The sequence below is a fragment of the Odontesthes bonariensis genome, chromosome 5 (assembly GCF_027942865.1).
Source record: "Odontesthes bonariensis isolate fOdoBon6 chromosome 5, fOdoBon6.hap1, whole genome shotgun sequence".
Taxonomy (NCBI): domain Eukaryota; kingdom Metazoa; phylum Chordata; class Actinopteri; order Atheriniformes; family Atherinopsidae; genus Odontesthes; species Odontesthes bonariensis.
Window position 1 is genome coordinate 24,651,544 of NC_134510.1, and position 24,481 is coordinate 24,676,024.

Genomic DNA, 24,481 nt, shown 5'->3' on the forward strand with positions numbered 1-24,481 from the left:
TTGTAAAACACTGCAGCAATGCTGTTTATTCATTTATTCGTTTATTCTTTTGCTGTTCTTCTGTAAGGACATTCTCCAGTCTTGCTCCTCTGTAAGGATATCAAACAAGGAAGCGAACGATACGGTTGAAAAGTAACGGAACCTTGCCCACGTTGCTGCGTCATTCACATGCGACTTGTGGCTGTTTGTTTCGGTCGCAAGCAAGCGCGTCACATCTCAGTTCTTTGATTGTTTCTGACTGCATTAATCTATTACACTCCAACAACATCCCAGAGCGGGGGGACACTGTGAGCTGAGGTAACTGTTTGAAGCTGTTTCTTGTCTTTAAATCTCTTGGTGAGGTGTGGGGGTGAAGAGTGGCTTGTTATGTTGCGTTAAGATACAATTAACTGGCGGTGCTGCAGGCGGTGGAAAGGAATGGTGCAGAGCCAGTGCGGAGCTAGCAGGCTAGCTAGCGTTAGCTAGAGGAGGAACGATGCTCACATAGCTGCTGCTAGCTAGCTTCACACGTTGACCCATAAAGTCACTTTAATGTGTCTCTTTTGAAAAATTAAAAGCCGAAAACCTTTTGTGGTGGTGGTTTCAAAATAGAGAAGTCTATCTAACCTGTGGCTGTGTAAGTTAAAACTTGTAGCGTATGATCGTTGCTTTGTTTTGTCACTTCAAAGTCTGCGTCAAACGAAAGAAGCAGCAGCGAGGAGGTTAGGGCTACATCCTCTGACCTGTGAGCCATTGACTCCACCAAAAATCCCACATTTTATTGAATGCGTTTAGTTTGGGGTCACACACAACCCGCGAAAAAACGTCTTATGATCAGATAGCTTGTAATAAGCACTAAAATGCTTCTTCAGAGCAAAGTGGCATTATTTTCACTATTTTAACAAAAGCACCGATGCCCTGTTAAACTGCTAATGTGTAAAGATAGGCTCTGGCAGTTAACACGTTTGAGTACATTTTAACCTAATTAATCTTAAAGATATGGTGTTATGTAGTTCCATTATTCACACACATGTTTTTCTGATATTTATTTAATATATATATATATATATTAAATCAGGAGCAGCTGACAAAATCTAAATCGTAGGCAGATCAGTGTAATTGCAGGTTACATGTGTGAAAAGCGGTTTCGCTGTGTTATATGGACATCTTATTACGTTTCTGTTACCAGATACCAGATATATCGCAGCAAAACCGTCACAGTCTGGTGTGATGTTTGTATCTTTTCTATTGCAGTATTGCAGGCCTCCCAGACTCGATCTTTCCCGCCCTTGTTTTATTTTTATTTTGAAAACCTGATCCGAGCATGTGGTGTCTCCTCTGGCCCGGTGTGCAGCCTACAGTGGGCATTCAGGAGAGGATGTCCTTGTAGCTTCTCGGTAACTCAGGTTCACAGCGTGGCGGCGCTTCGCCGCTCATGGCCACGTGACTCACTACTGAAACCTAACTTTTTACGCAGAAGCGAAAATCGAAACTTAATTCTGTCCTTGTTAGCCTTTGTTTCCATTTCCTTTCTAGACGTTGGATTCCCCCCTGACTTTACGGTGCAACAGTTTGGCAACGCATTGTGCAACAGTCCCGCATTGCAAACAGTACTTATAAGCGAGTTGTGGAGTCTGAGAGGACATTTTTTTCCGACTCAAACTGGAAGAGCCCACGCGTTTGAAAACACGTTTTTAACCTACTGCTTTGCTGCTAGATGCCTGCCTGCCTGCCGCCGGTTCTGTGTCTTCTTCTTGTGTTTACTCTGTAGCTTTTCGGCAAAAAGTTAAGTTCGTCAACAACGGATGAAGTCAGCTGAGCATTGGGAAGGCTCAGACAGACGCACCGACACTAAAATTCACCACTTTCTCCAGCTGTGCTACTTCCGTTTGAACGTCTGCAGGTGAGATCCACAACAATGTGTGAGCTCACGGGGCCTTGTGCTTAGTCCTTTAAATGCATGTTGGGGCAGATACTGGGTTTGAGTTCTGCAAAAATGCCAACTAAAACAAGGGAAGCAAAGGTCCCTCTGGCCGACGAACGGGGGACTTTGCAAGCTGTGTTTTTGTTGTATCTATCCGTTTCTTTACATGACATTCAGTGTACAGAAGAGTAGATTCATTACTTGGCAAGAAGGATTCTCTTGTCCACACGTCTGTTACGCCTGAAAATATAGAGAAGTGTTATTTTTTTTTTATTATTTTTTTTTTTTAAAGACAAAAAAATAAGTACATAGTAGGTTTTGTTTGGCTGTCCAATGTTGTCTTGCATGAGGGTCAAAATGAGTCCGCTCCAGCCCCGTTTGGCCCCCAGGCTGCCGGCCCTGTCGGTCCCCATTGCTGTGATGAACCAACACTATGGTGTTCTCTATTAATGTGGCAGTGTTTGGGCCTGCTCAGCTCTTTCTGACATACCAGCGATGCTGACTGGAACAGATGGAATGAAACCTGACCGAGTATTGGGTGTCTCCCTGTTGTCCGTCTGACTGATATAGACATTACTGAGTGTTGTCAGGTGTGACACATGAGACCGAATCAATCTTTGTTCCTAGCATAGGATGATGTAGATATTCCGAAGTGCGCAGTTAAAAATGTGCTGAATACTTTTTTTCTGTTTGTATTAACCAACCTCTGCAAAAAAGGAGACTTTTCATTTTTCTTTTTTTTGTCCTTGGTAGTGGCCTCTTTGTCTGCTTCACCATCTCACGTTTACCCTCTGCTATAGCTCCATACCCAGCAATAATTTGTAAGGCCAGAAATAATACAGAATAGTCACAAGAAGGCCTGAATTATTTATCAACCTCCCTTTACCCTGGGATTAAGTTTCAGTGTGACAGGGAGAGATGGTAAGTCTCCCTGCATTATCCTTGCAGACTGATTGAGTTATAATCTGAAAATATATACTGCTACCTCAACAGTGTTGCTGTAAATCGGAGCTTCTCCTCCTCTGCATATAACCTTCAACTTTCTATGATTACAGCATCTTTGATTACCTACTTAGTTGTATGCTATTTCAGGACAGCAGTTGTGGAGGGTGATGATAAAAACAATGTCCTTGAAGTTTGTGTAGATTCTTTGCCGTAACTGAGGACACTTGAACAGGTTGGAGGTTTGCCAGCAGGTCCTGAACTTTGTGTAATTGGCTGCAATAAAAGTTTCTCTAAACTTTCTGGTCGCTCCTGAATTTCCCCTTCTTCAATCATCATGTTGGAGTTAATTTCTTTTTATTTGTATTCTCCTGACTTTGACCTTTGTTTGTATTTCAGGTGCTCTCGGCGTGCAACCACCCTGCACTGACTTTCCTTCAGGGTATTCTGTTGAGTGTTCGAGGACAAGCGATAATACCACAGCTGTACAGCCAGCTGCACTGGCCCCTTTGCGCTCAACCCCTGCGCTATGAGCAGAGGTAGAGGAGGGCCTTACAGAGAACACTACCACAGACATCTACCACCTCGCTTGCAGCCCAAGGAAAATTCTTATCGATCTGGCCAAGCCCAGCTCTTCCCCAGACACGATCCACAGCAGATCCCATATTTCAATTACTACGGCAGTCCTACCCATCCTGTAGTGCCCATCCAGCCCCCATCTCCTCTCCCCCCCTCTGCTCCACCTATACCAAACCACATTAAAGTGGTCCCTAATTCTGTGGCTTTCAATTGCTCACAGAACCAGAACCACAGTGTCACTCAAATTCCCAATTCCTTCCATTCTGAACAGGTGGACTTCCTGAGAGGTCAGAGCTCTGAGGCGCCACAGTTTAGAGGTGGTGCGCAAGGAGGAGGGGCGGTACCCAGCAGGTCACCTAGTTCCATATACCAGCCCCCATCAGGTTACAGTAGACATACAAACCCCAACAACAACCCTAGGGGTAGAGGGGGGTATAGCCAAGACCAGGGCTTTTCATTCCCTACTGGTGCAAGAGCGTCTCGAGGCTCACCAGGCCCCCGACACCTGAATCAGAACCAGATACAAGGCAAAAACAATAACCAGTCCTCAAACAGACAATGGCATGTCCAAGCAGACACGATCTCTGACAATTTTCAGAATTTGTCTCTTCATCAAGAGATGCCCTATAGAGGAAGAGAAAAGTCTGACAAACGTTTTTCTTCAAAAAGCTCAGGAAAATTGAATATCACTTTTACCCCTGACATACAGGAGCTGGTGTTCAGGGCCTTGGATGCTTTAAAGCCAGGTGAGACCGTCTCTGCTAGAGAAGTAGCCAAAAAACTAAATTTGCCCAAAAAGCTAGTCAACAAGGCTCTATACGGTTTGGAACATTCTCAGAAAGCCTCCAAGGAAGGACTTTACCCTCCTGCGTGGACTCTGTACACAGAACATCTCGGAGTAGAGGAAGATCAACTCCGTCAAGTCCAAAGCTCGCCTTCCAGTTTGTGTCTCAGCACCAAACATCCACAAGAACCTGAAGCCAGGGTTGACTCGGAAACGGAAACCAAAGGGCAGAGTAAAAAAGAGGACTCCGATACAGAATCCAGTTCTTCTAACTGCCACTCTTCAGAGTTGTCTGACTCCGAAGAATCTCAGTCATCAGTAAGAGATCGACAGCACGAGAAAAAACATCCCGGCACAACCAGGTCCCCTGATCAGGAGCCGAATTCTGTCCTGATGGCAGACCTTAAAGAGCAAATTTTACAATATCTCCTGGATTCAGGGGAAGTAACTACTCTTGTCATAGCAAAAAATCTAGGCATTAAAAGCGCCAGGGTCAATCCCATACTTATTGCTCTGGAAAAGCAAGGGGAAGTCTGTAGGAATAGCCAAGGCAGTTCTTCCAAATGGAATCTGTCCACTCACCGCAGAGAGAGAATGGAGAGGAGCCTGAGAGCCGCACAGGGCACTTCAGCTGTGCAGGATCAGATGGAGGTAGTGGCCGTTAAAGAAGAGGAAGGAGGCTTCTTCAAGTCACCACTACCCCCTGTACCAGGTATCGAGCCATTGCCACCACTTGAGGACTGGATACAGGGGAAAAGTCAAATTGAAGTGGTAGGTTAAGTTACAGTGTTTTGCTTTATACATTTTTATGTATTAAATGGTATGAAGGGGAATACCTTGAACAAAGAAATCTAACCTGGGCATGGTGTGGCAGTCGTATGCTCAAAAAGGAAAATGTAAGTGCAGATTGCTTCTAAGAAATATGGTTTGCCAGTAAATGTGAAATTGTACATGTGTGGGAACTGAAATCAAAAACAAAAGTTTGGAAATGGAAACTCCTTATCATAGATGGGTCCATGTCCAACTGTTTACAACAAGCCGCTGATGGTAGATCTGCACTTGCACAACACGCACTTCACTCTCTGCAAAATGTTGAACTTGCCCCGTGCGTCTGTTGTCATATCTGCTCTAATAGTCACAACTGACACATACATAGTGTCTTTTTAACCTCGACTAAGATCTTCTAAGCGCTTTACATGTGTTTCTCATTCAATTATTCACACAGACATGCATCATACATTAAAAATCCTCAGAACCGGTTGATAAGTGCCCTGAGTCTGTGTGTGTCATTTTACATTTACTGACTTGCTAAGATGATCTTGTGTGTGACTTCTATCAGACTCTTTGTCTGTGGGGGTTGACGCGGCGTCCCTCTAAAATAAAAAAGCCATATACTTTTATTGGAGCGATGTCGGGCAGCTTCTGGAATTCTGTGGCAGATCTGGTGGAAGCACTCACTGAAAACGGTGTCTGCAGTAAACTCTGGTGACCACAGCACAGTTTGAATGCTTGGCAATCCTGTGGAAACCAGGGTCAATGCTTTTTAGGAGACACGCATCACTCACTGAAAATGCGGATAGTCTTTTTTATCATAATACTTAGCTAGTGCTAAAAGCCATAAAGGTTCAACTTAAATGTCAAACGCTTTTTAACTCATGTTTCATCTTTCTGTCCCATTCTTTCCTTCAGCAACCCTCTGTAACCACAGGTAAAGACAAAGAGACCAATGATGAACAGTGGGCCTCTGACGACATCCCCTTATTCCTCAATGCCATTCGCAGACAGACGGATGCTAATAAACTGGCTGCAGAGAAGGTCAATGCTATGGGAACTGTGGCGGTTTCATTGGCTGCCCCGCCTCCCCAGAATCTGTGGGCCAAATTACAGGAGGTGAGACTGAAGAACCCCGTGAGTGGTCTCATGGAGTATGCCCAGTATCTGGGCCAAAACTGTGAGTTTCAGCTTCTCGACCAGTCTGGACCCTCTCATGACCCAAGGTTGGTGGCTTGATCTACCCTGTTCTTTGATGTTTTGATTGATACAAGAGATAATGGAAGTTATTAATTTTTACAGGTCTTCAGTGTTCAGAAGAAGCGTCAAAGTTCCCCTTTTTATGGCAGCCTTATAAAGATAGCCAGGCTTGACACTAAGTTGAAAGCAACCGTTGTCATACCCATTATTGTTTTTGTTGAGCCAGCTAACCGAGAAAGCCTGGCTATGTTTAACTTGAACATTGTGTACCCTTCACTTGCCTCATTCACAGATAAATTCCAATCCTTAGCCCCTTTCACACTGCGACCCGCTACCTTAGCGGGTCCAAATTGCACCTTCGACCCGCGTCGAGCAATGTGAACGCTTGGCGTGTCAGGGTGACCCGTGTTGCCTGAAGCCGAGTTCAGGGGGTGTTGCCTAGTGGCAGAGCGTCACACGAAACACAGAAAATGCTGGGCGTGTACAATGACGTAGGCACAAGCCATGCGTCGGAGGTAGGGTTAAATACACCTGTCTGCATCAAATTTTTCAAACAAACGATGGCGGGACACCTTGAGATATCGTTTATGCAATTGTAGATGCAGTTCATGGAGATGTTACTTTACGGTGTTTGGATGGTTACAACGTGGGATGCCGCCGATGAACATATGCGGAGAATACGGGAGCACTATAACCTCCAAATTGAGGAAATCCAGCTACAATTTGAAGCAGAAGAACGCGAACACCGTCCCCGAAATGTGGCGGTAAATAACGTCCTCTGCTCGGAGGCTGAGGAGCTCGCGGACCTCCTTGTCTCCTCAGTTGGCCATATTAAAAAATGTCTCCAACTTGATGTAGGCTAAAACAGAGTAACACTTGTCCTCACCTGTTGCTGTTGTTCTGAATCAGCTGTCCATTCTGTCTTTTAAACTCCTCACGTCACGCCACGCCCGCGTCCGACCCGCGTCGATTGCGTTCACACCAAAAGCTCGGCAAAAAGACTAGTGTCCGACGCGGGTCGAAAGTCGAGTTGACGCGGCAGCCCGGGTCGGCAGTGTGAACGCAACAGCGGAGACGCTAAATTTGCGAATTAAACGCGGGTTATTCGGCAGTGTGAAAGGGGCTTTTGTTGATTGTTAATCTGTATCATTAGAGTTTCAAAGTTCACTTCACTTCACCAACTTATTGTGTTCAGTGTGGTATAAATGACTGTTTAGTTTGTCCTGTTGTGGAGAAAATAGGAGACGAATCACGCGTCGGTCAGCCATCCATTGGGGAGTTTATTGAACAAACTGTCACAGCAAATATGCATACAGAATGTACAAAATGTCCGCTGTCTTCCTTCTGTGATACCTCTTTATGCTTGTCTTTATCAAAACAACCGTACGTGGCACTCTCTGGAGGCGCCTAATGTTAAACAACTCATTCTAACTATCAACAATATTCATCTGAACCAGTCAGCAAGGCACACGATGTAACTAGGCCAGAAGTCATGACATCCTTCTCCCACAGTCCATCTACATGTTTGTTCGTTTATGCAGAGCAGTTGTTGATGCCTCTTTGGATTCAAAGTCTCTCAGAAATAAATAGGCTTTAATCAGTTGTAACAATGAATGAAAAGGACTTAGTTGTGATGCAACACAGTGGCCTTGTAAATTGTCCCTCTTAAATTATTTATGTTTTTACAGCAACAGTTCAGTGTCAGCAGATCATCCTATGTTCATACCTTTTCTACTTCCGTTAGATTCCGTATGCAGGTAATGCTCAACGGGAGGCTGTTTCCTGTGGCAGAAGCTTCTAGTAAGAAGGTTGCTAAAAAGGACGCCGCAGCGGCCACTCTGCGCGTACTCATCGAAGAGATGCAGGGAGGGACGGGCACGGTTGATGAGGGAAACGCCGCCAGTTTGGACCAAGTGGTGGAGGCACCTCCAGACACCAGCGTGAGTTGTTATTTACTGTGTGAAAATAAACCCTTCTGTATTTTTGGGCAGCACATCCAATTTCGCCACATTTAGCTTGAAAAAGTCGTCTCTGGTTGGCCAAACACTTGTTAAAAGGGAGCATATGATTTTATAATCCAGAGCACGGCGTGCTAACCGTGCAGGCTCAAACTTTGTCAATGGAATCAGATTCAGCAGTCCAAGTTAAAACGGTCTCTTCTCTCTGCCAGGGGTCAGTTGAAAATGCAACTGACCCCAGTGGGTCCAGTGGTGCGGAAGGAAATGTGGACGGACCTCGCCAGCTGCTGTCCCGTTCTCTGCCTGGTGGGAAGAATCCGGTTTCTGTCCTGATGGAGTACTGCCAACGCAGTGGGAACGCTATCGAATTCATCAATACTGGGCAGGCAGGCCCACCACATGACCCACGGTACGGACTCCTTCTGAATCTGTCCTTTTAAATAATGTTGTTTTTTTCCTACATTGCATGTCCTGAGGTCAAGTTCCTTTGTGGTTGGACATCTGGCTCAAAGAAGCAGCTATTTCTGTTTAATCTCTCCTCCACTCTGCAGTCATCTGACAAAGACACAATTGCATCTCTCTGTCCATCCACACTTTCTGTTCAGTCCATCCCTTGGGGCAGCTGCCTGGGTGATGGATACAGTACAACTTGTGTTTTCATCCCATCTCTTTTTAGAAAAGCTACATGTATATGTCTTGATTTGTGGTGCATCATAAGCTGAGACTTACTATGACCCTGGCCCATTTGTTCATCTATCTAACTGTAACTAGTCGCTCCATAAATTGTGCTCTATGTATGATTCTCACCCTCTTTCTTACACCGTTCTCACCTTCTCCCTCCTATGCTCAGGTTCATGTACAGGGTGAAGGTTGGAGAGAACCTGTTTGCAGAGGCTTCAGCTCCGAGCAAGAAAGCAGCCCGCCAGCTGGCAGCAGAGGAGGCTGTCAAAGAATTAATGGCTGATGGAAAACTGCAGCTCAACAAGGTAAGAAGTGCGAGGCAGAGACTAACTCGTTTTTTTTTTCTTTTTTGAAGGAAATGGAGGTTTTTATATGGCTGGAATTATTAAAATGAGGAACAACAGACTGATTGGGCTTGAAGAAAAAGTTTTGTCAACTCTTAATTCTTGTATCCCTTCACTCAGCCATTCGCATCTCTAACAGTCCATCCCATCCCGTATCTGTCTCCTCTAGCCTCAGTTGCCCCTGGGCTCTTCCAGTGATAGTGAAGAAGGTGTTTCTGGGGCAACATCCCCCTGTTTGCGTCCTTTAACTGCAGATGAGTTGCGAGCAGCCCATGAGGCAGGCGTTGGAGACCTCATCAATCACCTGAACAACAACGCGGTGTCAGGTCTTCTGGAATATGCCAGAGCCCGGGGCTTTGCTGCTGAGATCCGTCTGGTGGGGCAGTCTGGGCCAGCACATGAGCCTAAGTATGTGTGCACTGCAGGAATTTGCATAATTCACCATTAACTGTCTGGCTGCAACATACTTGATCTTGTGTTTCTATAAAAATTTTATTTTTATAAAAAGTTTTAAGACTTTCACTTTCTCCGGTTGTCTGTTCTGACAGCACCCAATATGCAAAGTTTCCATGGGATCTTAGGGTTTTTAAAACGGCTGTGAAAACGCTGTGAAATCCTCTCCTGATTGCCTTTTTCTCCCCCTCTCATGCTCAGGTTCACCTACCAGGCAAAGCTGGGTGGACGCTGGTTTCCTCCAGTTTGTGCCTCCAACAAGAAGCAGGGAAAGCAGGAAGCAGCGGATGCTGCTCTACGGGTTTTGATTGGAGAGGCTGAAAGGGCAGCTCGCACTGGGGAGCTTATCCCAGCTGAGGTACACACTGTTAGAATGTGTGAACTTGTCTTTATTCAAAGTCGAGTATTCAGCAGCTTTACTGTGAATAAACAGTTTGCTGTGGCCTTTTACTGTGAGCCACTGGATCATAGGATGTAAAAACAAATCAGATTCAGATATACTTTATAAATCCTTGGGTGGAAATAGCTTTGTTACCGACCTCCTAATAGAAATACAGTCGTAATGGTAATACTGATAATAAGAAATACGCACAGAGCTGAAATGTACAAAAACAACCCCATGGAGATGGAAAGTAATGATGAATACGATAACTGATCAAAATTAAAAAAGTACATTTCAAAGGTTGTTGTGAATACACTTTAACAATAACTACACCATCTTCTGTACTGATGAACTAACAGATGGTTGTTGCACATGTGCTTACTTACTCGTGGAGAACACCACAGGCAGGAATTATTTTTCTATGCTGCTCAGTTGTGCATCGCAGTAGGAAAAAGTCTGACTGAAAATGCTACAATGCTTGACCAGCACGCCACGGAGCAGCTGTGTTGTCCGATGTTGTCATAAACTTCAACAACTTTTTCAATGACCATACAGACAATCTGCCAATAGGAGAAGCAGAGGAGCACAAATGACACCAGTTTTGTTGTATCAATCAGTGTACACACTCAGGTGTGTGTCAGGACAGTAGATCTGTTTGCTCTTTGTTACTTTGTCCCAGGAAACGCTTTTGTTCGACGCAGGTAAGCCTAAATTAAACCCTTTTTTTTTTTTTTTTTTTTGCTTTTCTCTGTCTAGCTACCTGTGAGCGGCAGCACTTTGCATGACCAGATAGCCATGCTGAGTCACCAGCGTTTCAATGCCCTGACCACACGTATCCAGCACAGCCTTCTGGGACGCAAGATTCTGGCCACCATTGTCATGAGAAGAGGGGAGGGCCTGGGGACTGTTGTCAGCCTTGGAACTGGTATATTCATCTTTTAGCTTAAGAACTATGAAAGGGCCTAGGTGATTAAAAGCATGGTGTATAACTAAGTGGATAGCAAGAGGAAGAAAAAAAAAAAAGCATTTTCATGTGATTTTCAGTTTTCAGAATTGATTTATTTTTTGTGCTTAGAGGCATGTGCCGTCGCAAAGTTGAAACAGAACTAGGTCACTGCAGAACTTGGAGGGGTTGCATTGTCGTGTTCTTTGACATTGAATGCGTCTTCTTTTCTTTTTTTTTTTTCCTGTCAGGAAATCGTTGTGTCAAAGGGGAAGAGCTGAGCCTTAAAGGGGACACGGTTAATGATTGCCATGCTGAAATCATCTCCAGAAGGGGGTTCATTCGGTAGAAATGGATATCCTGCTCTTTTCTCAATGTTTCTCCTACGTTTCTAAAAATACTCCTTGCTCTGCTTCACTCATTCTGTGTGATCTAACTCAATGTCTCCTTTCCTCTCAGGTTTCTGTACAATGAGCTGCTCAAGCACTATGATGGCGCAGATGACAGCATATTTGAGCCAGCGGAGGAGAATAAAGTGCAGATCAAATCCGACATCACCTTTCACCTCTACATCAGGTATGATCTTTCTCCTTGCCAAATCCCCTTCCTTCCAAAGCCTCTTTCTTCCCAATCCGGCCCACCAGTGTGATACATCAGTGTTTCCTGCGTAGATCATAGTGGCCTTCATTTTAGTTTGTGTTCTACCAGTACCTTACGTCTTTTCGTCTCTCCTTTACAGCACAGCACCCTGTGGAGATGGCGCCCTGTTTGATAAGTCATGCAGTGAGGGAGGAGACGAAGTCGAGGGCCATCAGCCTTTGTTTGAGAATGCTAAGCAGGGCAAGCTTCGCACTAAAGTGGAGAACGGTAAGACGGGCATTCAATCGGCTTATCCTGTCATGAAATGCGTATAGAAGCTCCATTTTGCCATCCTCTGGTCTTTTAGATAGAGACGTGACCTTTGCTTTTGTGTGTGTTGTGGCGGTTAACAGGTGAGGGGACCATCCCAGTGGAGTCGAGTGCCATTGTACCCACCTGGGATGGTATTCAGCACGGTGAGAGGCTGCGCACCATGAGCTGCAGCGATAAGATCCTGCGCTGGAACGTGTTGGGTCTGCAGGGGGCACTGCTCACCCATTTCCTGCATCCCATCTACCTGAAGTCCATCACACTGGGTAAATCCTACTGCTGGACAGAGATTGTCATGATCTTGAGAGTGAATCTCATTGATTGCGGATGAACTCCCACACTTGATTGAGCTTTCTGTCTGAACATCCCGTATTTGCTGCTCTGATCTGCCAGGCTACTTGTACAGCCACGGTCACCTGACACGTGCCGTTTGCTGTCGGCTGGCCAGAGACGGGGACGCCTTCACGCAGAGTCTCCCTGCTCCCTTCAAGCTGAACCACCCGGAGGTAACGCTGCAAGTTTTTGACGCAATAACAGACATGGATATAAATCAAGAACATTAAGGTCATTCTCATTAGATGAATTAATTAAGCTGCCATCTTTCCTGTTTGTACCTGCAAAGCTTTTTTTCATTGTTCAGCTTATGCAAATTGGGCTCATCCATCAATTAACAAAAAGCAGGTTGGTCCCTGTCACGCCGCCTGGAAAAATGGCAGAAATACAGTAGCTGGCAGATACCCACAAGTCCTCTCGTTTCATGTTTTAGTCTGTTGTTCAACCTTGTTTTGGCTTTCATTCCCACATCAGCAAAGGGTGATTGAAGATAACCGACACACTGTGATTGTAATCGCTAATATGTGTAATTAGACGGCTAGTTTTCTAATTGCCGATTTACATTGAACTAGCTCAGTTGAAAACAATGTGCTCTCTCCCCATTTCCCCCATCTCCCACTCCACCTGGCTGGACCGTAGGTGGGCAGGGTGAGTGTGTATGACTCCACACGTCACACAGGCAAGACCAAGGAGTCCAGTGTGAACTGGAGCTTTCCAGACCAGCACAATGTAGAGGTGCTGGACGGGACCAAAGGAAAACTTGATGGGTATGTAGAGATCGTCACCAAACTCAATCCTGTTCCTGACAGTTGGAAGAGGACGATGTTGTCAGATGATCATATAGATGTTGTTGCTTTGACAACTTCTTGATTTGGTGATGTTGTGAAGCTGCTCCTTTCTTATGTCTTATCCCTTTAGTTTTATTAATTTAGAAGAGACGGCGTACAGTTTAAGTACAGCTAAGAAACAATTCTTATCTGTATTAACTCGGAACAACTTCAACTAATTCAATTTCCCTAAATCTGTGTTTGCCCTGAAGATGCTGCTCAGAGATTTTTGTCTTTTTATTGTAACAGGATGTCACATCACTGAAAAACTGATTCCTAAAAGTTTATTTATTTTAAAGCCATTTGCAGATCCTTGAAAATACACGCATGCTTGACTGAATTTCCTGTATTTGTGCATAGATGGGACAGAACACATCACAGGTCCAACCGTCCTAGAAAAGAATTATGAGAATTCGACTTTAAAAAAAAAAAAGGCAAAGGGTCATACTTGGTCAGTTTTTAAATGAAGACATAAATGGAAAATCTTTTGCAATCTTTTGCATCTTTGTGAGTGGCAGAAATATGTAAAGCTTTGCCGGCAGTAGATGACGTGCACCTTTGTGCTCCAATAACTGAGTAAACAGTTCCTGTAATTGTTGATCCGTTCATTAAACCAAACGGAGCGGCTTCACTTCTGAGATGTTGGTGGGTCTCGCATTCACTGCCCACATCAGGACTATCCCTTAACATGACCTTTATTCTCTTTTTATCATTCTTTTGCAGAGTGATCAGTGAATGCATCGATAGTGGCAGTCCGCCCTGACCCATAATAAAGTTCTAATATTGCCACTACCATGTTTTAAAGCTAGGATACGGTTTTTAATCTGGAGACTGCAGTCTCATTAAAGCCACAGGGTTCAGATTGAGCAACATTCTGGGTTGTCCACTTGTTTCTTAAGAAAACTGCAGATAGGCAGTGTTCTTTTAGGAGATTGGAGCAGTGTTGTTTTTGACAACCATCTTAGATTTAGTCTTAGTCTTTTGGACTAAAATGCTTATTAGTTTTAGTCACATTTTAGTCACTTCTATATGTGATAGTTTTAGTCGACGAAAACTCAAAAGGGTTTTAGTCTAGTTTTAGTCGACGAAAAGTCAAAAAGGTTTTAGTCAAAAAAAAAAAAGAAAAAACTAAGTATAGTCTTTTAACAAATTAATTTAGGTCAATAAGTAATGGAGATTGCTGTTGGGCAGTGTCACACATAAGTTGTGAAAATAGCAGCAGATCTATAAGTTCAACACATTGTAAGCTTGCAGATCTGCTATTTTCACAAATAATAACAATAATAAAGGAATGGTTTTAGACATATGGTTTCCACCCAACGGCAAATTTCTGATCTAAGGATTGTGAATTACACACAGATAAAGTGGTAACAGTGGAATCAATGTTCATTACTCCAAAAAACAAAAACATTCTACTTCAGCAATTGTGGCTTTATTTCTCAGAATTAAAGTACAATGAACATACACAGGCCCCAAAAAAATGAGGATAGATGTAAATATGCTGGGATAGATGGTGCGCTGTTGTTATTTGGACCACCAGGTTTCTCTTTAGTAGTTTTGGTCTCTGGGATCTGGTTGAGGAAAAAACAAAGAAGGCATACAATTACTCTTTCTCTGTATACAACGTACACCTCCGGTAAAGATTTACAGGTGAATACAAAACAATCAAATGTATACCATAAAAATACTCAAAATACTACCATGTTAAGAAAATAGTATGGTCTTAACTATCAAACAAGCAGAACAAAAATACATAGCTTATTAACTGACCCTGTACTAAAGCTTTCTGATTTTTCATTCTGTACTGTGCGTGTGTCCCAACTTTAGTGTTAGCACACTAAACGCACAGGTCCTGGTTAGGGCTGCACAACGTCACTTGTGGCTTTTAGGCTAAAGCTAGGAGACTCTACGTATAACAGTAACTCGACCTGTTTAACATATCAAGTTACGTGCTGACAGAACGTACACACAAAGAGATAACCACACCGTCACTGAATGTAAACATGCTGCTAAAGTAACACACACATAATGAATTGACGTTAGCGTAACAAAAGCTAACTTTAGCCTGAAGTTAGCAGCCCATTTGCGCCAGGAGTATGTGGAAAACGTACTAATGTATTAGCCTACTATGAAATTGATCGATTATGTTAACCCTTTAGGCGCCAGTTTTTTTTTTTTTTAAAAAAGACTAGATTTTGACATCTAAATTTCAAAAGGCTGTGGCTTCTAAATGGTTAGAGATAGAGACAAAGTGTAAATGAGAAACATATTGGGAATGACCTGAACTTCATGTAGGTTGTAAATGTTCCTATCTAATTTGCATATTATGACGTCATATGGTGGCGGCCATTTTGGAATTCGATAATTCTCAGGAAATAAATGATATTGTTGATAGTGTTGAACTTTTTTCATCATATCCACCCCTCCATCCATCTGTTATGTTATCCACATATCAAATGGACAAGCAAACAGTGAATTGTAAGCCAAATGTTACAAATTATAACCATTATTATACCAAAAAACTCATATAAACAGTAGGCGTTTTTCAGAAGCAGAGGCCTTATCTGTGCCCATCTATCCAGATTACAGTCAATCCGACACCCACCAGCCCTTCTACGGACACTAAGCCCCCGTTTACCCCTGCTTGTGTTTGGCAAAGAGTTGGAAAATGTAGTGTTTTGTGCTTTGGAGACATTGGTGCGTTGCACAGCCGCAGCATTGACGCGCAGTAAAGCACCATGGCTAGCACGGTAGGCTAGAAAGAATTGACACTCACGCTGGTCCCAGCGCCACTCTCACCTACACTGTTTCCCCCAATTCCCACCAGCCCCCCTACGAATACCAACACTCCTCGTAGCCTTTCCAATTTTCCTCGCTTTGCCCAGCACCGCCATTGCCATGCAAAGACGCACCAGCGAGCTCACTAGTTGACCGACCGTCATCTCCAAAAGAAAGATTTTCCCCTTCTGAATCAGAATCGGCGAACAGGAAACCCATCACATCACTATAAGTAAACTTTTTCCCAGTCATCTTTTATTTATTTTGTCTCTAACTCTTGTAATCCAGCAATACCGCTTCAGCAATCATGATCAGTGGCACACTTTCTCCGGTTTTTTCTCCTACAACTTGGAATGGACTTCCTCGAACATTTTACATTACAGTGTGACGTATTCCGTCCCAAAGTATAAGTTGGGGATGTCTGCCAACTAGTGGACGGGAGTATAAGGCAAATTTGACACTCTGCTTGGCTCTATCGTCTGTTAAAGTCAACACCGCTTCTTGTCGCAATATTGCGACTTTGGCGCTTAAAGGGTTAACAGCATTTGTAACTTACCTTCGAAAAAATATCCTTGTGGCGAGCCAAGTGCCGCTTAAGGTTGGTCGTATTTTTTCCGCCTACTTTTTGGGAACATTTGTCACCGTCTTCCTTCACAATACACTCTGTTTTATTATCTGCTGGGTTATATTTAAAATACACCCATATGTCGTCTCTGCGTTTGTGACCTCCGAGCCCCTGTGTTGAAACTGCCGCCGGTGTTATGGTCCATTGTCTGATGAGTAAAAACAGTGTGACGTGTTGAGCACGTTGAGCGCTGTACGCCAGGTGGTGGGCGTGACCAAACAAGGATAGAATGCAGCAGCCTTACTGTAGGCAGCAGCAGATACTTTATAGGTTTTAATTGACACACACAATAAGCAGAAATGTCATGCATTTTAAACGTCTGACAGATCACCCACTAACATTTTCGTCTCGTCAACGAAAACTCACACCCGTCTCGTCATGTTTTCGTCATCAGAGAGCTATGTTTATCTCGTCACCGTCTCGTTATCGTCATGAAAAAAAGTGGCGTCAACGAAATGATTTCGTCATCGTCATCGTTGACGAAAACAACACTGGATTGGAGGCTTCTTGCGGCCCTAAAGTAGATTCATGAACATTAACATTGGCCACTATGATGGGGCCTTCAGTTTCTTATAAGTTGACCTTGATTCTTACGTTCTCTCACATAACCACTGCCTTTATTAACAAATAACCAAGTTGATCATTTTATCTGGTTTAACTGGGTTGATATTATCGATCTTTTTTTTTTTTTAAATCTATTTTAGGAGTTGTGTGAAAGTCTGACGGTGATGTTCATATTTATTCAGAAATGCTGAAAATTCCTAATGGTTTACAAACCTTCAGTCACCACTCTCGTCCTCACAGTGGCCAGCCAACAAGAACAAACATAATTTATTACTCTAAATTGAATGAAACGGGGAGCAGCAGGCTATGAAGTAAGCTAAATTGGAAACAATTTATGATTGAAGGAAACAGGTTTGCGATATGTTTTTGCCATGTTTTTGCATTTTTCGTCAACTCTCCGCTTAAGTGCTCTTAAATGTCTTCCCTCCAGGACCAAACAATCCGTGTCCCGCGTGTCCAAGTCCAACCTGTTCTGTCTATTCCGCTCTCTGTGCCAGAAGAGTGGCCGCACCGACCTCTTCTCCCTGCCCTCCTACGCTCAGGCCAAGATGGCAGCCATGCCCTTCCTACTTGCCAAGCAGCAGTTCTTTCAAGCTCTCAGCGTTCACGGCTACGGAGCTTGGATCGGCAAACCACTGGAAGAGAAGAGCTTTGAGGCGGGAGAGAGAACTGGAAACAACGGAGCAAGCATCCCGTCGGGCTACGGAAACAGTGGAAATGGAGGGGCAATGGAGTACAAGCAAGCAGAGGCGTAGATCAGTGCAGGGTTCTTCATCAAGGAGATCATAGAAATATGTGGGGGAGAAAAGCACAAGCAGGGGCAGATCAAAGGGAGCGCAATGAAACGATGCAAAGCCAGTGGCCAGAACTGAGTCTGCTGATGGGACATGGTTGAAGGCTGCAGAGTGAGTGATGGGAAGGGACAGAATAAGTCAAGGGCAAAGCCTGAAGCATGAGTGAGGTCACATTTGAAAGGACAGAGCTAGAGAGAGATCCACAGGGTGTACAGAATATTGTAAACACTACATTCACAAGGAGTAAGTCTGAAGTCTATTAATTTCCACGGCAAAAACTTCTACACGGCTCAGTTGCAAGAGCCTGTGGATTGTTTTTGAGCATTATAATGTTTAGATCCCATTTAGTTTCACATTGTAATTTTGTTTTATCTTTGGCATTGGAATGAATGGCAAACACTGATCAGCCATAACATTACGACCACCCGCCTAATACTGAGTATGTTCTTTACATGTTGCCAGTCAGGGAGTGGACAGATTGCTTCACTTGTCAGGAGTGATGTTATGGCCGATCGCTGTATGCCGTCATTGTTTTTACACTGTTACAGCTGTTTATGTAAAATCATAAAATCCTTGAAATACAGTCTGTACTATCTGTTCTCGTTAGGCCACTGTTCATTCTCTCATCTTCAACAAATAACAGGAGCTGCTGATTGGGATTCACCCTAATGGGACCCTGGTTTGTAGAAGTGTGTAGAATAGCGATTAAGTTTAAGGAAGAAAAAGAAAAAAGGCTCCTGTCACGAAGTGCTTGCATTGTATTTTGTTCTGTGCGCTACTGTATGTTTTATTGTATGGAAATGCACCCGGCTGCTTTTAAGAACTGCAAGCTGAAAAGGTGGGAGTCCCTTTTGCAGGAAGCTTGATTGTTGATTGACTTCACTTGGATGTCAAGAGTGAACCTGGACACCAAGCCCTGCTCACTCCTCTCCAGTCCCAGTTAACAGCAAACATAACCAACTTTAACTGTAGATAAAATCAGCCCCTTTTACAGATCAGCTACTTGCATTCACCGCCCAAACAGCCCCTTTACACGCTCCGACATCTCCATGCAGACTTGTCTGATTTACACCAGCTTTAACATTTAAACTGACTGTACACTGTCTTCACTCATTGTTGTCATGGTTTCTGGTATTGTGGCCCTTTGATCAGCCCCATTTGTCTGTGCTTATGAACTTTCACATAGAATTACTGATGTCATGACCTCCAAGAAGTATAGTATGTCTGTTCTTATGGCTTATGTGGTTTTTGAGTGCATTTGCTCCCCCCCTCCCCCCCATTATTCCTGTCATTATGGTCCTCAGAAGCGGTTCCTGCTAGAAAGTTTTTGAAAGTACCAGAGCTGCCCTTCCTGCATGTCGTTTTTTTAAATTTAATTTTATTTCGTGGGTTTTTTTTGTTTGTTTTTTTTAAACTTCCTAATACAGAACCTGTTGTCAGGTCTTGTTGCATGGTGAGTTCCTGTGGACCATAAACATTTGGATAGTTTTGTTGTCTAAGGAGAATGTTTTGTCCATTTATCTGGATGATGCAATATATACATCGGGGCTACACAAATACATGAACACACGGATGCACAGTGGGATCCAGAAGCCTGAGTCTGCTTTCAGAAGCTTGTTTTAAAAGATTTAGAATCATAGTTTACCTCAAAGCACTGCAGGCATATTTTTGTACTTTAGATTTTTACCATTTGCATCAACCAATTCTAATATGCAGAAAAAGCCCCAGAGGTTGCTTTTTTTTTTTTTTAATTTGCAAAGCAAGAGAAAAAGCTATGCAAGCTGGCACTCTGATACTTTAAGCAGTTTGGTGTAGTGTGGATTCTTGTACCGAACTGTTGTGTGATGAAGCCTAAATTTTGTCTTGTGATTGTAAGCTTGAGGTTGCCTCCTTTAGAACAGAGAGCTGTGTGTTTTTGAACATTGTTGCAGCCCGCAAGTTCATTGTTACATCGTCATGTTTCAGCTAATGCGCAGCCTCGGTCCTTTGGTGCATTTGTTTAAATGTACAATTATTGGAACCCTGATAAATGCACCGATGGATCACGCCGCTGCGTCATTTCTGATGTGAAGTGCGCATATAATGCATATTGATATAGCGAAACGGATGGTTATGTTGCAACAAATTATATTCAGATGAAAAGCTTTCAAAGAAAAGCATGTTTTAAGTTTTGATGTAAAATGTATGGTTCTTTGTACTGAACTCAGACGTCTGGACCCCACTGTGCTTTAAAAGAAAGAGAAAACGATGGATGTTTGAGTTTAATGCTGTATGCACACTGTCTGTGTGTGTTTGTATTTGTGTGGGTTTTAATGTATATTTTGTAAATCATCTGAAATTGCTTTTCTATTACTTTCACTGTGTTTTAACTGGATTCCAGTGGAGTAACCTTTTTCTTTTTTTTTTAAATGAATTTTGGAAAGTAAAAAAAAAGTTTCAAATTAGCAGTCTGTTAGATTTTTTTTTTAATCCTTTTATTTCTTCGCTGTTGGATCACCACAGGGGCACTGAATTGGCTTGTGTGGGGGGGATTATAAATGTGGCTTCAGTGCGCTTGTCGAGTTGTTTTTCGGGAGGAGGAAGTTGAATAACTTGCTCTTCATCGATGACAAAGCTGTGGATTGCACCTGTTCTCGGCCAAAAGTCTGAGCGTGAGCACAGGATGCACATTTTAAGAGCGGGGACTCCTTGAGATCCTCAAGATGGCTTTTCCATCTGATCTGCCTCCTTGTAAGCTCTATTCCTCATTGCAGTGCTCTAAAGGATCAGCAGATGGAAACGTGTGCACACCTAAAGCCTGCAGGCCGCTCATATGCATGAGGACAAGGCTGCATGATGTCAGCCACGGGTGAGATTATAGTCATGGTGGGTGCCAGACAAAATCTCTGGGTGGATATGATAAGTGGAATTCTAACATTTTATCAATAGACCAGCATGTCAAAAATACATGTTGAGAGCCATTTTCAGGCTCTGTGAGTCCAAATTTGTTGATGTTCCAGAGCTCTTGTTCCAGCATTAATATCTCGCGACTATTTTCTCGTTGGATTATGTTTTTGATACAGATCGTCTTGAGTTAAATTTGATCTAGTTTCATTGTCTGTGTACAAAGAAAGCAGCGTGACAACCAAGAAAAAAAAAAAAAAAAAGAGCATCTATTCCAATGTGAAAGTTCATACAGTAATGGAAGCAAATATGCCATATTTTCACAATAATCTATATATACAGATTGTAAAGCGGTGAAATATAATGAACATTTCTCAAATAAAATCAGACAATATAGATATATGTGTCTTCTCGTATTGAGTCAGGTGTCGCCCAAGTCCTATTAAATCACAATAGCTCATGGTACTGACAGGCATCACTTTTAGTTGTCTTTCATAGTACGCAGTATCACAGTAGACAATCAAACAAAGCATTTGTTAAATTTGTCACTCGGTGCAGCGCCTCACTGGGAACAAACACTGATTGGCGGCGTCAAATTCTGAATCAACAGTACAGTGCGACTGCAAAGTCAGTCTGGTCTCCATTCCGTCAACACTTCACCAACCAAACAGTATATTACGTCAAAAATCTGGTTTTTTTTTTCTTGTTTTTTAATCATCATTATTATAGGTAGGAAGAGTCCCAACAACCTCAGGAAAAGGGTTTAAAGGCACACGTTGGTGTTTAAAATGTAAGTTATGCTACTGCCCCACATTTAATCAATCAAAAAGTTTCCACCGACGTGAGCACGGTAAATGCATGCATAACCCTCCTGGTACATAAGATGCGTGTTTGTTCTGTTCACGTGGTGGGTGCAGCTGCAATGGTCTGTTTCTATCAGGACCTCAACCCATCAAGTTGGACTCACACTGTCTGTCCAATTGGTTATTTGGAGATGGGGGGAGGGGGGCAGGACTAATGATCGAGGGAGAGGAGGGAGGCACGGTGGAAGAAAGGGTGGAAGAGTGGAGTGGGAGACTGCATGAAGTGAAATATTAGTCCAGACTGAAGGGCTTAAATGAGCCAATCGATGCTCTCCAATGGAAATAAATGAGAGTTGGGAGGGAGGGAATACATGAAGACTGAGAGGGGTGAGGGATGGCTTAGAAGCAAAGATTTTAAAAGAATATATAGGGGGGGAAACAAGCTATGATGACGACTGTGATCATCAAAGTGTAGACAGGATGGGGGCATCAGAGCAATGAAGCATTTGAAGGCAAAGGAGGGGAACCTGGAAATGGAAATGTGTGGAATCATGAACATCACAGTGAAAATTTGATCTCTGAGCCACAGGACTCATATTTTGCTTCACAAGCCAAGTCACAAGTAATCTCCCATACACATCCATCGGTTTTCATTTGAGCGCTTATCACTCTGTTATTTATATGAGTGCAGAGGAACTGAACCTCTGTGGCTCTGAGTGATGTCGGCCTGTTAATGAGGAGCTTCATATATGGTCCACGGTTCTATATCAAGGAAGTTTGGACAGTTTCATCAACCTCTCTTGCTTTTTTTTCTCTGAGATTGAACCAAACAAAACCTTTAAACATCCCAAATGAGAACCATTTGAGCAGTCGATGAGGGAAAGCCACAGCAGGTTGCTAGTTAGGAATGTATTTGTTCTTTTTTCAGGTTATGCAACAAGAAAAGCGGCTTCTGTGGAGGCTAAAGACGGAGAGATGAGTCTGGTGATGATGAAAAAACTCCATCACTGACAAAAAACAAAAATCACTGTTTTTATTAAAATGCTAAAGAGCTGGGGCTCCATTTCGCTGAGTAAACGTCACTTTCATCTCTGTGCTTTGTTTTGAGCTTGTTTGAGGCACACGGAAGTGTTACTTTAGTCCTGTTTGCTGTTTTCTATTATTCTCCTACTTAGAATAAACATGACAGCCGCGTATATCCAACACATTGTTTTGTATGACAGCAGAGTGCTGCATGGACGCCAGTCCACTTTGGAAGTACTGTGACATGGTGATTTGATTGCAACTGCGTGCTGGCAAAGTAGCTCGGATCAAGTAAAACTCATTTTATTGTGCCATTTGTAGCTGTTTTTTTTCTCTCTCTCTGTCTTGGAGAAAGAGGCACAAACTTTGGCAAAAATCTGGCAGTGTCACTTCATTTAAAAGAGACAGCTGACTCAGGCAGACTGCAGTCATCTCGGAGACAAACAAACACCAATTCAGCATAAACTTTGTTATCGTGCTGACATGTTGAAACTGTAGCCTCTAAACTCCTTTGGTGTTTTTTTTATATGAGCACCCAGACAAATACTCTTGTCTTTGTGAGCTGCACGTAAAGTAAGTACAGTAGGATACACGCTGGTCACACTGTGTTTTTTTTCACCTTCTTGCATTACTTTGTTGCTGTCCTTTAACATGGGCTGGCGTCATATAAGATCGAGTGACTGAACTACAAGCGTCAGCTTTTTTATTGAACTCTGAGAATTGAGGTTTACTCCCTGTGTAATAACACACAGACCGATCTTAAGCATTTATCATATCAAAGTTTTTAATTTTCTCATCTTTTGCTCCAAGCTGTTTCTGTCTTAACTGATTTAATTGTGGTGTTAAAATTGAATTATCTTAAATATCTGAAATTATCTGAAATATTTTCCCTTTTTCTTTACTACCTCTCATCATCATGCTAATTTGGCTCGCCTGTTTACGAAACCCCTTCTTTTCGTACTCCACAGTACTGTAAAAGTGCTCTCAGTGCATTTAAGTTGAAAGGACAATTTGATCAATCCATCGTTAATCAAGTGGGACACACAGCATACAGCATTACAGTTTTCTGACACCTATGCAATGAAATAAGAGACCTGAACTTGACTGCTTCTTAGAGCGGTGAGGACAGAGATGAGACTGCAACAGGACCTTATTCCTTTCATTACAACAACTATTGCCACTGTTACCATCAACAGAACAGTGGTTGGTGTGGCTGCGGAGGCCACATTATCTCAGCACGATTCCAAATATTCCCGACAAGAAACAAGCGAGCAGTCAGGGACTGCTGCACAGTTTTGAAAATGAGGATGTCGTAAAAAATGCTATAAAATCTAGTGACTCCCGGGGAAACCTGTACTCGTGGTAGGTGTAGGAGTTGTGATGGAGACGCATGAATCTTGGGCAGAGCCTCCTGATGATGGTGTTGATGGGACGGGTGGATGTCCATAGAGGCGTAGATGGGCCAGATATGGCTTCTAACCCTCCTGGTCTATCCTAGTGAGGAGAAAAATGCAGCGACTAAAGGAGATTTACATGCACACAAAATTAAATATGCACATACAGTTGGTGTTTTATGTATCCAGTTGGGTATCTAGCAAATGTTTTCATCTCTACATGCCTAATTTAGGTCTCTTCTTTTCATCTCTTTTGGTTCTTCCTCCCATATGTGTCTTTTTGTGTCACATTTTCTGTCTCACTTTGGTAATTATGTAATTCTGCGTTCTTTTGGCAAGTTTTTCAGGTTGTTTTGCATTCAAATGTGCCATTTCCTAAGACATTTGGGTCATTTTGTAGTCACACTTAGCCTCTTTGTGATTATATAATGTTTTATATAATCTGTCCCATACTATACAAATAATGATATTAACCTTCTTGAATGAAAGGGCATTACAAATGAATTATCAGTCCAAGATAAGAGCGTGTAACTCCAGTCTTTGCTGGAGTACAACTTTGGAAGGATCTATTAAAAGCAGATGGAGCAGCAGAACCCGGTGAAGCAGCA

General features: G+C 43.0%; 1 protein-coding gene across 2 annotated transcripts; it reads left to right on the forward strand.

Annotated features, from left to right (window-relative positions):
* The first annotated feature begins 188 nt into the window (after positions 1-188).
* adar (adenosine deaminase RNA specific) lies at positions 189-21,051 on the forward strand. Of its 2 annotated transcripts, XM_075465568.1 has the most exons (17): positions 190-297; positions 1,751-1,882; positions 3,245-4,979; positions 5,898-6,205; positions 7,924-8,119; positions 8,350-8,546; positions 8,988-9,123; positions 9,332-9,570; positions 9,817-9,973; positions 10,754-10,922; positions 11,192-11,285; positions 11,400-11,516; positions 11,680-11,807; positions 11,933-12,115; positions 12,243-12,355; positions 12,822-12,949; positions 17,407-21,051. In XM_075465568.1, exons 3-17 carry the CDS (start codon positions 3,375-3,377, stop codon positions 17,729-17,731), a joined length of 4,095 nt encoding a protein of 1,364 aa, XP_075321683.1. In that variant the 5' UTR covers positions 190-297; positions 1,751-1,882; positions 3,245-3,374; the 3' UTR covers positions 17,732-21,051. The 2 variants fall into 2 exon arrangements, with proteins under 2 accessions (XP_075321682.1, XP_075321683.1); XM_075465567.1 differs by lacking the exon at positions 1,751-1,882 and having other exon boundaries at positions 189-297.
* The last annotated feature ends 3,430 nt before the right edge of the window (positions 21,052-24,481 follow it).

Coding starts and splice junctions, on each gene's coding strand:
- adar (XM_075465567.1), top strand. CDS start 3,375: ATGAGCAGAGGTAGAGGAGGGCCTTACAGAGAACACTACCACAGACAT. Junction 10,923..11,191: donor TGTTGTCAGCCTTGGAACTG/GTATATTCATCT, acceptor TTTTCCTGTCAG/GAAATCGTTGTGTCAAAGGG. Junction 11,808..11,932: donor TCGCACTAAAGTGGAGAACG/GTAAGACGGGCA, acceptor GGCGGTTAACAG/GTGAGGGGACCATCCCAGTG.